General features: G+C 32.0%; 2 protein-coding genes across 2 annotated transcripts; one reads left to right on the forward strand and one right to left on the reverse strand.

The window, feature by feature from the left end:
• Positions 1–10335: 10335 nt before the first annotated feature.
• On the reverse strand, positions 10336–13907 carry LOC133203474 (uncharacterized). The gene is made up of 4 exons (XM_061339252.1): positions 13846–13907; positions 12307–12427; positions 12047–12154; positions 10336–10436 (listed from the first exon to the last, which is right to left on the reverse strand). Exons 1-4 carry the CDS (start codon positions 13855–13857, stop codon positions 10336–10338), a joined length of 342 nt encoding a protein of 113 aa, XP_061195236.1. The 5' UTR covers positions 13858–13907.
• An 805-nt stretch (positions 13908–14712) lies between these two features.
• On the forward strand, positions 14713–15348 carry LOC133203475 (RING finger protein 207-like). The gene has a single exon (XM_061339253.1). It carries the CDS (start codon positions 14713–14715, stop codon positions 15346–15348), a length of 636 nt encoding a protein of 211 aa, XP_061195237.1.
• The last annotated feature ends 11 nt before the right edge of the window (positions 15349–15359 follow it).

Genomic DNA, 15359 nt, shown 5'->3' on the forward strand with positions numbered 1-15359 from the left:
GGAATTATTTTTTTTTTTGGGGGGGGGGGGCATAAGTGTTTCACAAACATCTCTTGTTTATATTTGTTTCGATGTGTGTGAGATATATATATATATATATATTTTTATCAGACATTTTATTTTCATGGGACTTTCTGTATTATAGGTACAATGTACCAATTGTTAATTCATGTTTAACATTATCTAAGAAAAAAAAATTACAAAACTAAAAAATAAAATATGTTAACATTTATAAGCAGTCCATTGTGTAACAGCAGTTAACTGATTTGTACATATTGGCCACTGTAGTTGCGTTTGTTTTTGTTTGAGTTATAAAAAAATTTCAGTGCTTATTAGTTAATTTTAATGTATAAAAAAGATGTTATGACAAAATAATATACTCAAATTACTTGACTAATCAAGAACAAAAGGAGAAGTTTTGCAAGGTCAGTGTTATTTGTGTGTGTGTTGGGGGGATGCAATCATTTTAGGATATACATTTTTATGAAATGAAATGGCACAATCTGGGTATTTTTTGCCTGCTCTCCCCCTTTTTATGGCAACCAGTAAACCACCATGTTTTTCTTTTATAATTTCAACCTTTTCTCCTATTGAAGTAAACTTAAAACAAGTCCTACAGGGACATGTCATATGATATTAATTTATACTTAGAATTGATAATAAATGATATGATTAAGTGTAAGTGGACAATTCTGCATGATCCATAAATGGTATTCAGTGTATAATGAAAGGATATTGAACAATTTTGAATCATTTATCTAGTAATTATATATTTCAAGATAACAAAGAGAGTGAAATAAACCAAATTAACATGACTGATAACATATGAGAAGCTGGTCATTTTGCACCTTACAAGTTTTCAAAGAGTTACCTGCCCTTAATGAAAAGAAGAAAATTTTAATTTTGTCAAAATACCTGTGGTAATTGATTCATTTTATTTTACATTTTAATAAAGAGAGACTTTGTGCATATTTTCGCCAAAAGAGTTCAAATTTCTTCCTACAATTATCTTAATAAAACATGCGCTGCTCATAGATTCAAGATGGATTAATTGGACAATAGTCAAAATTTTCTCCATTCCTTTGGTGGAGTACCAGTATTTTTATTTGATAACACCTTCAAAATGCTACGATGAATGAAAAAAAAAAATCGGACTTCTTATTTATTAGGTACAAAATATGATCATTATGCATTGAATACTTATAATAAAACGTAGAGAAAGTACCTAATGATAACAAAGTCACTAAAGGTTAGGATAGGCACCAACTCAATTAAATCTATGACTGCATACAGCAGATTTATTGGACAAGAGATGATAAGGGACAACTAACAACTAAATTATATGACAAACAAGATCACTTCAGCTTTTCCATTGTCAACTTTTCTTATTTATGTAATAATATCCCGCTCTCACCTGCATATGGTGTTTACATTTCCCAACTTTTTTGATTCTCAAGAGCATGCTCCGAGTATGATCGGTTTTAAAATCGAGGCCAGCGTCTGACAGATAAGTTGATGTTACAGAGATTTCATAAACCTTGTATAAATTCAGCAATTCGTAAATACTATGGTCGTTATAATGATCTTATTAGCAAATATAGCTTATTATTGGCGGCATTTTGGCTGACGGTGTTTCATAAAATTGTTAAGCCTGAATTTGAAAAGGGACTGATCCGTCCACTAAATCAATACATAAGGCTCACGGCAGGCGTGACCGGTCAACAGGGGATGTTTTCTCCTCATAGACACCTGATCCCGCCTCTGGAATTTCCAGGGGTTCATGTTTTGTGCCCTGTTCACAGATTTGTATTGTTTATAGATTTTTTGAGATCCTCGTTTTTTATCTACACCTGTTCATTGTATGTGTAACGACTAAAGGTGACCCCCGGTCAATATTGCACAGACCTATATGTATTTCCAACAATTCTATATGCGTATCTATGTAAATAAAAAAAAATTTCAGTGCAGGGTTGGCACAATTCAGGTAATTTTAATACAGCAAACTAAAAGATATATAGTATTAAACGGATTCTTGTCTGTAATTTTGCAAATCCGTTTACAAGTCCAACGAGATCATTGAGGTCCGAGATCATTGATATCGGTGCCTGTATTTAGAAATCTACAGACACGTCTTTCCAGTCCTGGGTCTGTGTCTTCAATAACGTCAATTTCTAACACGGATCTGTAGGTCTTCTGATTTACTGCAAAAAGATTAAAGAGCTAAAGCCACGAACCATCAAATTTGGCCCTGTGTTTTTCACAAAAATAAAGTTTTGATTCAACAAGAGTCCTATACATTAAATGTTAGAGGACAACATACTTATTTTCCATACGTAACTTATTTTGTTAAATAATGCGCCATTAAGCACGTGCGACGGTTGGAACATGCGATGGTGTGATAAAAGCGTTAAAAAATGCCGATTTTTCGACAGATTTTTCCAAAGTTAGTTGTGGCCACAGTCAAGAACAACTTTTATACTTAACATAGATATAGATATTGCCGATACAAATCTTTATGCTTATCATCGTTGTTGTTCGTGGGTGTGGCCAATATGAAATTTGATTTTATATTTAAATTTTGATGCATCAAATAATCACTAATTTGTGAATCAATCGTTAACATTTAATTCATACAAAAATAAAAAATTATAAATTTCACAAAATATGCGAAAAAAGCAATTTATTGTTCGTTTAAAACGCTTATTGTGGAAAAAAAACCTCAAGAATAAACATTTTCTAAAACAAATATCTTGCAAAACATTTTTTTATTGTGAATACATGTAGGTCCATTATATATGACGTTACTAATAATACGTCAGTTATGACGTCATAAAGGCTCTAAACTATTTGGAATGTTGCTGAAAAGTTTTTATGCTCTGGGATGCTGTCATTATTTGTATGATTTAAGCCCAACTGGATGATACCATCAGATTATTAATTATCAGAAATTCACGCCAAATTGTTTTCTTTACTGCCCTTAACACACCCACCCCACCCCCACCCCCACAATGCCTGCTATTTTAAAGCTGTTATTAGACCTACAATTTTATATTTAAGCATTTTTTTAAATATATATTTATTTTTATTTATTTATTTTTGATATTCTTGCGACAAGTTTAATAATGTTTTGCGTGTTAACAGACATGACTCAAATTGTAAACAAATTAAAAGAGAATGTAGCAAAGATATCACGCTAGACCTCTGTGAAACAAACGAAATAATAAAAACATAGCTTGCTGTGCAAAGTGAAAATTTTAAAAAAAAAAAGGAATTAAAAAACGCATTTGGATAATCATCTACATTTCGGCTAAACAGAATCTAGGTCACGTTCGCGGGTTCATCAAGTGCAAGTGTTTTGACGAAACCCGATATCGATACACACATGCATATATACTATATATTCTTTTGTACCAGCATATATAAGCTATCGATATAATAACTGTATATTTTAAAAAATCCTCTGAGATGATTCTTATGCATGTAACACAAAAGGGTGAATTTCCATCCTGCTTCAAAAGCATATATATTTTTCAATATGTCTGCATTTAATAAATTCGAAGAGAGGATATTGATGATGCATGTGTACATATAACACATAAGTGATTTTGTCATCATTTGTGAAACATAATTCAGTTACACCCCAGTGAGCAAAAATGCATAAAAAATATCAGAGTATGTTTTATAAATCCAGTATAAAATGTTTATGCATCTTTTACTGTGCTCCAAATATTTTATTGTTACTATCACAATATAAATAATTTATGCTTCTGATCGTCAGATAGTTGGGGGTAGTGGTTTTAAATCTATTTAGACAAAATAAAGAATAGAAATAAATAAAATAAAGTACACTACATATAAATTACTCTTAAGTTTTTTTTATCTGCCACCATTTCTTTATTGCGACTGTAAGTATGCAGTTTTGTTTTATCTAAGAATTCAGCACCATGAAATCTCATAGAGAGAGAAAGAGAGAGAGAGATTCCTTAAAATGTTTTTAAAACTCAAAACAATAAACCAAGAATATATTCTTTGAAACGTATGGGCGTAAGTTGTTTATAGCTGGTTATTTATACCCAATGAAGAAGATTTTTTTTTTATAATACATGAAATAATAATATTTTTTAAATCTATTGTCAGCTTATTCTGGTATAGTACACTTGTACCTCCTTCCTCAGTATTAATTAATTATTAGTATCATGATATGTAAAAAGGACTTGGTGGGGGGTGGGGGGGGTGGGGGTGGGGGGTAGATCCAAGATTTCCAGTTGAGGTTGAAAAAAAGGGGGGGTCACAAACTAATGACAGCAAAACTTGCAATTAATGTAATTATTTAAAGTTTAATCCCATAAGTTGTCTTGAATTTAAATTTCTTTATTGTTTATTAATTGAAATCAATCTAGAAATTGAAAATTGCTTTATACTTTCCTACTCCTCTCATTTTTTTTTCTCAGTGAGAAGGGGAGGGGTGCCTGGTGCGGCGCCACCACTGTGTACAAAAACTATTTCATAAAGAAAACTGAAAAGAAAATATAGGGACAGCTCTTATTGTTTCTGAGGGTGTTACCTTTTTAAGCAAGATTTTGTTGAATAAAATCAATCTTGCGCTGATTGCAGGACAATAAGACAAGGATAAATGAACACCCGTACATGTCTTTCACTTATGACTGTGACCCACATCATGGCCGTAGGAACCGGAAGGGGGGTGATAATTTTGCCGATATATAGATTACTATCATAAACATAGATACTATATGCTTGTGCCCCTCAATAAAAACGTCTGATGACCTTTTTTTTTTTTTTTTTTTGCTTGTCAGGAAATTTTTGGTAGTGCCTCCTCAACTGTCAACTGAAAATGTATGGCTGAGCCCCCCCCCCCCCCCCCCCAAATGAATTTGCTTCCTACGGGCCTGCACATATCAGCAATATAAATGCAGCTCTACTCTTTTTATAAACCATAAAAACCATTATGTGCAATGAAATCGAAAGTAGGAATTTTACACTATAGTTACGTATGCTAAAAACGAATAATAATTATGTACATTTACATGAAAAATAATCATATAATTTTCGCAGATTTCTATCTTTACAAATTCCTTGCAATTAAGATATTTGGGAGAGAAATATTCGAATATTTTGCAAGAGAAGGGGGGGTTCTAGCAAATATCGATAAATATAAAATAATGAACAGGGCTGATTTATTTTCTGCTTTAGCCTTAAATTAGTGATTTTTAACAGGTTTATCTTTTTTTTAAGAATATTTTTTTGGAAATGTATTCCATATTTTTCCAAAGAAACTCACATTTAGGGCGACAATGTTTTGATGAGTTTTGTTTGCTTAATAAACCATTCTGATAAGTTGCGACACCCCTTTTCAATTAATCTATGTCTCTGTTTCGAAAACGACGTTCAAAATATTGTTACAAATGAATATAAAGGGATTAGAAACAAGTCTTTCCAACTTTTTACTTCCTCCCTTTTTCCAAATCATTTAGAACTTTTATATGTTAAAATACTCGCAAGTTAAGGATCTAAGAATTTCGCATTAAAAGTCTATTTCCATTTAAACAAATTTTTTTGCAATTACTTCTATCCATTTATTGAATTACATTGTAGTTCTTCAGTTTAGAAACATTCGTTTTAAGATCATTTCAGGTATCTCGTTTTTTTTTTTCGGACTGCCCTCTTCCCCACTTTGAAAAACAAACTTCGTGCCTGGACGCGCATTCCAAAGATCAGATTTGCAGGCGTGTAGGGAAAAGTCCGGAAAACTAAGTTGGACAGGCTATCGTCATTTGAAGCAAGTCGTATGTTTTTTTTAATGATGTTCAATACTCAATACTTACATGTAATTAGGAGCGATGCATCGCACAAAAATGTGTTCAAGGGATAGAAATACAATGTTCCTTCTTAAAAATTATATTAGCATAGGGACCAGGTAGAGTGAAAACTTTCCGAGACAGTAACACAGATTATTTTTACTGTACATGTATCTATAAATTTCAATCAGTTAAACACGCAGTTGCCATCAAGACTGCGATGTGAAATCAATTTCCAACTGTCCTTAATTGTCTTAAATTAATTATGAAGTTTATTAGTAAGATAATAAATATCTATCCCAATTAATACTAGTTTTAATTCAAAGTCACATATGTAAAATCGCTCAAGGTAATTTTTCCGCCCTACGACGTTACGTTTCAAAAAATGACGTTCTACTAGCATTTTTCTTTTAAAACACCGTCATACTTCAAACTCTCTTTTTCCAAAAATATAATCGATATCGAAAAAAGAAAAACGGCGAAGAAAAGCTAAAAGTCTACACTATCAATTGACAAAACCCCGTTACTTTTTGAGACAGGGCCATTTTTGATGGTTCGTGGCTCTTGCTCTTTGAATGAATTCAATTTTTTATCGTAATATTTTTTACGAAACAGAGGAAGATTGTGGAAGCAATGATTTTAAATCGTTACGGATATCTATGATACCAATGTTGCCTTGATAAAAACTTACTGAGAGATTTTTTTTTTTTTTTACATACTTAACGTTACACAGGTCTACATGCTATCAGATTTTGGAATGGTTTATTTTGTTTTTGATAATCATTGAATCAGAAAAAACTATACTGACTCTACTTTTATGTTTTATGTTCAAGTAAAACAATGATTTATTGTAAATACTCCATTGAATAATTCTTTTGTACAAATCTGTGTAATTTGTGCACATGTACATAATGTAGGAATATCAAATTATACAACAATTAAAAACAAGTTTTCAATTTACTGAGATATGTTTACTTTAGGGTAGGTAATCAGTGGCAGAAGTGCTTGCTAAATTTTTGCTTTTAATATAAACTTTCATATGGATAGATAAAAAAAATTGCAATTTGAATGCGACACGTACCAAATACAGTTTGACAGCACTTTTATAATGTTTTATATATTACTGTATATGAGCATTACTTTGATAATATATTTTTTTTAAATTGCTATTTACTATAAACTATATACTTCAAAAGTTACTTGGAAGAGTCAAATAATATAAAAATCAGTAGTAGCTATTGGACTGTACATTTTACCTTGGAAAATATGACGTCACAGCTAAATATTTTTATCCTCTATATTATAAGAACTTGAGTAAGGAGATTCTGTCAAATACGTACATAAGGATTCCAGGCTGACTGGTAGTTTTATTGGTGTAGGAAAGAGACTAAATGCTGCTTTCAAATATGGTGAATTTCTTCGACTGACTTTTGTGCCGCAACATAAACACACATCTACAAATAAAACAAAAGAATATATCATAAACCTTGTTAACAATATGGAAAAATCTTGAAACACAAGTAATTTATTATTATAGTTACTTTGTTTTTGTTTTTGGAGATAAAGTAAAAACAAATAGCAGACTAAAACTGCAGCCACCGCTGAGGCGAAGATCCGTCCTGCAATGGTTGAGAACAACACGCCAAAGAGGAAGGGTAAGAGCTCCTGTAAAAAAGCAGTTTTTTTAACTTTGGTTCAAAATGTATATTCAAAAATGTTTTTAAAAATCCAAATATGAAGTGTCTTTTGTTAATTTTGTGATATATTTCTATTTTACTATATTTAAAGAAAGTAAATCATGGAATAACTGCATTCTTGTTTGTAATTTGCGACCATCAATGCTGATTAACGGTTGCAAACTGAGTTTTCATCGGCGATGCGTTATTTCATTGTAATGCAATTTTTGTATTTTGTTGAATATTTTCATCTTATTTTGTGTTTATGCCATATTCAAAGATTAGTAATTTATTTGAAGTTTTTACGAGATCGATCAATGTTGGTTATCTTTACTCTTTTTCATTTGTATAGTTTTGCTTTGTTGTTGGAATATTATTAATACGTCATGGAATGTTTATGCATGACATTGTGTTGGAATGCGAAATTATAATAACATATTTTCAAATAATTGTACCTATATTCACAAAAATGTACATATCTTCAAATAATCGAACCTATCTCCAAATTATTGAACCTATCTTCAAATACTTTGAAGATAGGTACAATTGAATTAAAGAAAAGTCTAAATGAATTTAAAATGGGTATAAATAATTTTATCTATCATTAAATAATTGAACCTACATTTTTGTAGTTATAGGTTCAAATGAATTAAACCTATCTATAATTCCATTATAAACAGGTTCAATTCAATTACAGATAGGTTCAATTGAATTATACTTATCTTTAATTTAATTGAAGATAGGTACAATTGATTTAAAGATGGGTTAATATTAGTACATCTCCACATAGGATTAAAAGATAGATAAAAATAAATTATACCTAGGTTCAATTTAATGCCACTTATCTTAATTTAAATTTATTTTCAATTCATGGTATTTGTACCTACCTTTAATTCAATTATAACTATCTTCAATCAATTGTACCTATCTTCAAATGAGTTAAAAGATAGAAATAGTTAAATTAAACCTTTCTTCAACTCATTTGGAGATAGGTACATCTGATTTGAAGATAGAAGATACAATTATTTGAAGATGGGTAAAAAAAAATTGTACCTATATCTTCAAATAATTGAACTTCAAATATTTTGAGGAGAGGTCTTCATGAATTAAAGGTAGGTCTTCATGAAATAAAAATAGGTATAAATAATTACACCTATCTCAATATTTGAACCTAGGTTAAAATGAATTACACCTATCTTTAATTGCATTACAGATAGGTTTAAATCAATTACAGAAAGGTTCAATGGAATTATACCTACAATGTATCTTTGATTTGATATGGAGAAAGGTATAATTGATATATATATATATATATATATATATATATATATATATATATATATATATATATATATATATATATATATATATATATATATATATATATATATATATATATATATATATATATATATATATATATATATATATATCTTGTGTGATATATAGAAATCATCTTACCTCGACTTCCATAAACTGATAAACAAACATCTATCAATTTTAATAACGTTTAAATAATTTGCTAGGATATATAAATTAATTTGAAAACATATCCGTGTTCATTTCCGAAGTAAGAGGCCATTGAGGTGAATGGAAAGTCTAGTTTATGTATACACAGATTTTATCAGCTGTAATATACAGGATTATACAGTAGCATGAAAATGTATTACTTCATTTAATTTACTAAAAAAAAACAAAAATACCCCACTCCCCCCAAAAGGACACTGTAAATAAAAATTAAACAAAATGTAATAAAACTAAGTAAATAAATAAAATAAAAAAACAACAACAAAGGACTGATCTCTAAAAAAAAAATGTGCATGCTTATTTTACTCTTTGCACTGATTTAAAATGAAAAAAAAGTGATCGATCTCAAAAATGTATCTACAATGAAATATATATAGAGATAACGAACAATATTCAAGCTCAAAAGTCCATTAAACAATACAAAATAGGAGCAGAGCAAACACGGACCTCTAAACATCAGAGGTGGGATCAGGTGCCATGGAGGAGTGAGCATCCACTGCCGACCGGTCACACCCGCCGTGTGCTCCTTGTCATGATCAGGAAATAACGAGAAAATCCGTCGACAATTCAGTGTGTAAATAATGGCCTAACAATTAGTATGAAGAAACGTCAGTCAGCATTTGATACAATGATAAATTGTATTTGCTGACAAGGTCATTATATCGACCATAGAACTTACGAAATGATGACTTTAAACGAGATTGCTTATATTCTTTTTTCGTCAACTTGTTTGTCATTAACTTACCTCGTTTTAGAAAATGTACATACGTAGAGCATGCTCTTGCGTATCGAATCAACTGAAAGATATAAACCCCGTATGCAGGTGATGAAGGTATATTGCTGCATAAGTAAGGGAAACTGACGATTGAAAAGTTAAAGTCATCACGTTTATCATAAAGCTTGGTTGTTAGATTACCATTAACGTCTTTTTCAAGTAAAATATCCAAATATGAAACAGATGTGTCAGACTCTGTGATATCTTTTATACAACCAATACATATCTCCTCCTAGGCACCTAATCCCAGCTCTGAAGGGTCCGAGTTTATGCCCTCTTCACAGATTTGTATTATTTATAATTTTTTGAGATCGGTCACTGCTCGTTTTCTTTACCTTTTACATCTAAGAACAGAGCAAAAACACCGACCCCCGGCATTTCCAGATGCGAGAAGTGATATATTTTAAATATTAAGATTTTCTTTTAAAATATTCATTTCGTCTTACATGTATCTTTTAACTGTTTTCAGCTATTCTGTAATGCAGGACATCTGCTATAGAAAAAAGAAATAAAACGTCTCCTTGAAAAAGAACATTTTTTTTTATTTTTTAATACAAAATCTGCAAACAGGTTTTCCCGTCTTGGAATCTGTTTCTTCAGTGATATCTAATTCCAGTACTGATCTGTAGGTCTGGGGGATTACTACAATAAAAGGCAATATAATGAGGAATTTTACATAATTAATTAATTTACATATAGAACAAGTACAACATGATCATTTCAACATTAATAAATTCGTAGCTGAATATTTCTTTGTACGTCCGTGATTAAGAACCATAACTCAATGCTTTAAAACTTTTCAATTTCAGTTCCCCAGGATATTCCGGTTACTATTATACATGTATGAAATATATGGAGATAACGAACAGTATTCAAGCTCAAAAGTCCATTAAACAATACAAAATAGGAGCAGAGCAAACACGGACCTCTAAACATCAGAGGTGGGATCAGGTGCCATGGAGGAGTGAGCATCCACTGCCGACCGGTCACACCCGCCGTGTGCTCCTTGTCATGATCGGGAAATAACGGAAAAATCCGTCGACAATTCAGTGTGTAAATAATGGCCTAACAATTAGTATGAAGAAACGTCAGTCAGCATTTGACTCAATGATAAATTGTATTTGCTGACAAGGTCATTATATCGACCATAGAACTTACGAAATGATGACTTTAAACGAGACAGCTGATATTCTTGTTTCATCAACTTGTTTGTCAATAATTTACCTCGTTTTAGAAATTGTTCATACGTAGAGCATGCTCTTGCGTATCGAATCAACTGAGAGATATATACCCCGTATGCAGGTGATGAAGGTATATTGCTGCATAAGTAAGGGAAGTTGACGATTGAAAAGTTAAAGTCATCACGTTTATCATAAAGCTTGGTTGTTAGATTACCATTAACGTCTTTTTCAAGTAAAATATCCAAATATGAAACAGATGTGTCAGACTCTGTGGTATCTTTTATTTCAAGCTCACCAGGATATATCGTATCGACATAAGAATGAAAATAGCCATTGTTAATTGACAATACATCGTCGATATATCTAAATGTCGAGTTGAAGGCCACAGCAAGTGTCTTCTTCTTTTCACGTACAAGATTTTGGACAAATTCTGCTTCATATGAATACAAAAAAAGGTCTGCTAATAACGGGGCGCAATTGGTACCCATGGGAATTCCAATAGATTGTTGGAAGACCTGGTCTCCAAAAACCACATAGATATTGTCAATCAGAAACTCAAGCATCTTTTTAATGTCAACTTCAGAGTACTTGTGTGTACAATCAGAATGTTTTTTAACAAAATAATTTTGCAAATGACCAATGACAAGGTAAGTATATTTACGAGTTCCATTTTTATTGAAAAAGCAGCTGTCAAGTATATCAAAAAGCCTGGACTTTAATTTATCGTGGGGAATGGTTGTGTATAAAGTAGAAAAGTCATAAGTTTTTAAGCTGTTGATTTTGGTAAAATCTTGCGATTTCAAATTTTCCAAAAGTTCCTTGGAATCTTTAAGTATCCACATCTGATTTACACCACTTCTCGAATATATTGTTGCACAGTACTCTTGAAGTTTATATATATATATATATATATATTCCCATCTAGAGCAAATAAAATATTTTGAAAAGATTCCTTTTTACACATGGATGTCAAGGTGAAGGGTAGATTTCTAGGATCTGGAAAAGGACTGAATGCTGTAAAAAGAGATTTCTTATATATTTAAACTTTATGAGTTTCTATATAATATTTACAAATAGATTTTAAGGTGGTGGGTAAATTTATAGGAACTGGAAAGAGACTGAATACTGTGAGGAAATATTTGGAAGCTCTGTGTTGTTTTGTATTACCACGTCGATCATCTGCAAAATGAAGATAAAAGTAAATGCCGGACGGTCCAGAACATCATCATATAAAAAGATCATATAAAATAATATTTTCACATACAATCTGGCTATAATCTATAACTCAATTATTACTTGAATTATTACCTGGAGAACATGAGAATACTAACCTTGTTTTTTCTTTGTTGTATAACATCTTAACAAAATGCAGACTAGAATTGTTAACACAGCTAACGTAGTCCCTGATAAAGTGATCTTTGAAGACAAGTGATCCAGCAAGGACGAGTGCTCCTGTAACAAAATTAAAAGTACCAGTGTATAACACAGCTGTTACACTTAACAGGTATTCAATCTGTTTTTAGTCCCCTACCGGTGAAACCGGAGGGGACTATAGGTTTCCTCTGAGTCTATCTGTCCGTCCGTCTAGCTGTCTGCCTGTCTATCAGTCTGTCCCACTTAGTTTTCCGCACTTTTTTTTTCTAAATGCTTGCAGATATTGAGCTGATTTTTGGTATGTGAGTGTATCTTGATGTGTTACAGATCAAGTTTGCATTTCGTTCCGCTTCAATGATTTTTTAAGGAATTCCCACCTTTTCAATTTTTCGGGGTTTTCTGCAATTTTTTTCTAAACGCTTGCAGATACTGAGCTGATTTTTGATATATGACTTTACCTTCATGAGTTACAGATCAAGTTTGCATTTCGTTCCGCTTCAATGATTTTTGACGGAATTCCGACCTTTTCAATTTTTCGGGGTTTTCCGCAATTTTTTTCTTAACGCTCGCTTGCAGATATTGAGCTGATTTTTGTATGTGACTTTACCTTCATGAGTTACAGATCAAGTTTGCATTTTCTTCCGCTTCATTGATTTTTGACGGAATTATGGCTTTTCAATTTTTAACGGGAACCAGATTACACTTGCCGGTAGGGGACTAGTATTGCTAATACAATACTCTCAGAATGCTTGTTTTATATGTCCTGTCATCTATCGCTTATTGTAAACTATGGATGAAATCTTTAATTTAAAGGACAAACACCATATGTGCTGTTTATAAATTATTTGCAACTTACACTTTAGCAATATATGTACATAGAAGAGATGCAAATAATGAGAAAGGTGGAGATAATTGACAGTGAGAATCTCTAAAATCCTAGAAACAAACCACAACATCTCTGGAAACATCCCAAGTCAAATTCAATATAAGAAATTATTACATTTTCAACAGTGAAATACTGTGATTTATTTTCCTCATTAGAGAAAATAGCAGTAGAAGTTCATTTAAGCACGTCAAATGAGGTAGCAGACAAACCTGTTCTCTTCTAATTTTATTCAATAAAGTAAATCTATATTTAAGCCATCTTTTAAAAAAAATGTTTGTTTGCCCTCTCCCGACCGACTGGCTAAAAATGGCCCAACTCAACTTTTTTTAACTTCCAGGAAACGATTTTTCCTGAACTTCCTCATCCCGTCAACACGTTTGTTATAATTTTTTTTAAAAGAAAAATTTTCCCACATACCTACCGACCCTTTATTTTAACCTTAATTCGGGAGAGGGCAAGCAAACATTTTTAAAGATGGCCTTATTTCTTCCGTTTTTTGAACATACAGATAGAAGTAGCATCTTTACATAAAGATCGTATTGCGTACACTGTCTGATTAGGCCTAACAATAATTCAAGATCTTTGTTTTCCGAATTAAAAATAATCTTACCTTTACCTTCATGATAAAAGCGATGGTGAAATTCTAAGTCTGTGTGATAAAAATTACACCTGACGTCAAAATTGAATTATTTCTCCTTGTTTGAATATTAACTCTTTTCTACATGGATCATTATCTGCATAAAAAGTATATAAACGCACTCAAGACTCTTACCTGCAATTCTGTGTAATCTATTAAAAGCTGAACTTTTCTCAGGTGAATGGTTTTCTATTACGGGTAGTGATGTTACACGTTTGGATTTTAAATGAATGAATTCTTCCACATTTTAAACAATCTCTGATATATCTTTATTTGTCCTTGCAAGAAGCAATTCAGTTTCGGCAATTTAAGTGAAAATAGGTAAACTTTTGTTTATATATTTAAATATGTATTGCTATATGCTGTGGAATCATCAAAATTCGTGAGGGCCAATTTTCGTGGATTGCTTAATATTCTCTAGTTTCGACGGTGGGCAGGTTATTTCGTATATTCACTCCTATCTTCTCATATCTACCAAAGGAAATATAACTTTGAGTATATCATACATCAATTTATAGAGGATGTATTTTTGATGATATCGATATGTATACACATGTTTGAAGATAACGAAAAGTAATCAAGCTCAAAAGTTCATTTAAACAATACAAATCGAAAGCAGAGCAAATACAGACCTCTAAAAACATCAGAGGTGGGATCAGGTGCCATGAAGGAGTAAGTGGGAACAAGAGGAATATTATTCAATAGCAATGGAATTCTTCATTTGAAACGAGATCCTAGTGACCTTTGTAATTGTTACCCGTACCGGAGTTGGTATCTGAACAAATAAAATAGAAAGCGGGTCATTCTCATCGGCGGTAAATTACTAGTAAACATTGGAATATGACACAGTCAGGGAGTGTGCAGGTTGAGGTGGAACCTTTCTGTTGTCCGATCTGTCTAGAAGAGCTGAAGATTCCTAGATATTTACCATGTTTACATACGTTCTGTGAGGCGTGCATTCAGACCTACATATCTAGTACAGCAGCCCGTTTGGAGCAAAACACTCGGAATTTCATTGAGTGTCCAGTTTGCCGAAGTTCAGCCATGGAACCGAGAAAAGGGGTTTCTAGCGAAGAATGGGTAAAAGATCTACCAGTCAATAAATGGATATTGACTATGTCACTAAACTCGGCGAGTGACGCAAATAAATATTGTCTCTTCTGTAGACGAGAGAATCTTACAGTGTTGGCAAAACATTGGTGTAAAACCTGCGCTGAACCTATCTGTGACGACTGTAATCGTATTCATAGAAAAGTACCTGTCCTCCGAAACCATAAAATTTACTGCTTCTCTGATAAACTCAAGTGGAGCGAACCTGTTGATGTCGAGGAACAATGTAGTGTTCATAAAGAAAAACTTGTGGAAGTATTTTGTATAGACCATAAGAAAATGTGCTGCAGTGTTTGTTTTGCAACACGGCATAGACGTTGTTCTTGTGTTGAATCAATAGAAGATGTTGCATTGTTTCTTGATTAAGAGAATATTAG

The sequence above is a fragment of the Saccostrea echinata genome, unplaced genomic scaffold (assembly GCF_033153115.1).
Source record: "Saccostrea echinata isolate AGI-Se365-2 ecotype Australia unplaced genomic scaffold, CSIRO_AGI_Sech_v1 ptg000051l, whole genome shotgun sequence".
NCBI lineage: Eukaryota > Metazoa > Mollusca > Bivalvia > Ostreida > Ostreidae > Saccostrea > Saccostrea echinata.

Coding starts and splice junctions, on each gene's coding strand:
- LOC133203474 (XM_061339252.1), bottom strand. Junction 12,155..12,306: donor TACAACAAAGAAAAAACAAG/GTTAGTATTCTC, acceptor TTCATTTTGCAG/ATGATCGACGTGGTAATACA. Junction 10,437..12,046: donor CACCACCTTAAAATCTATTT/GTAAATATTATA, acceptor CTTTTATTGTAG/TAATCCCCCAGACCTACAGA.
- LOC133203475 (XM_061339253.1), top strand. CDS start 14,713: ATGACACAGTCAGGGAGTGTGCAGGTTGAGGTGGAACCTTTCTGTTGT.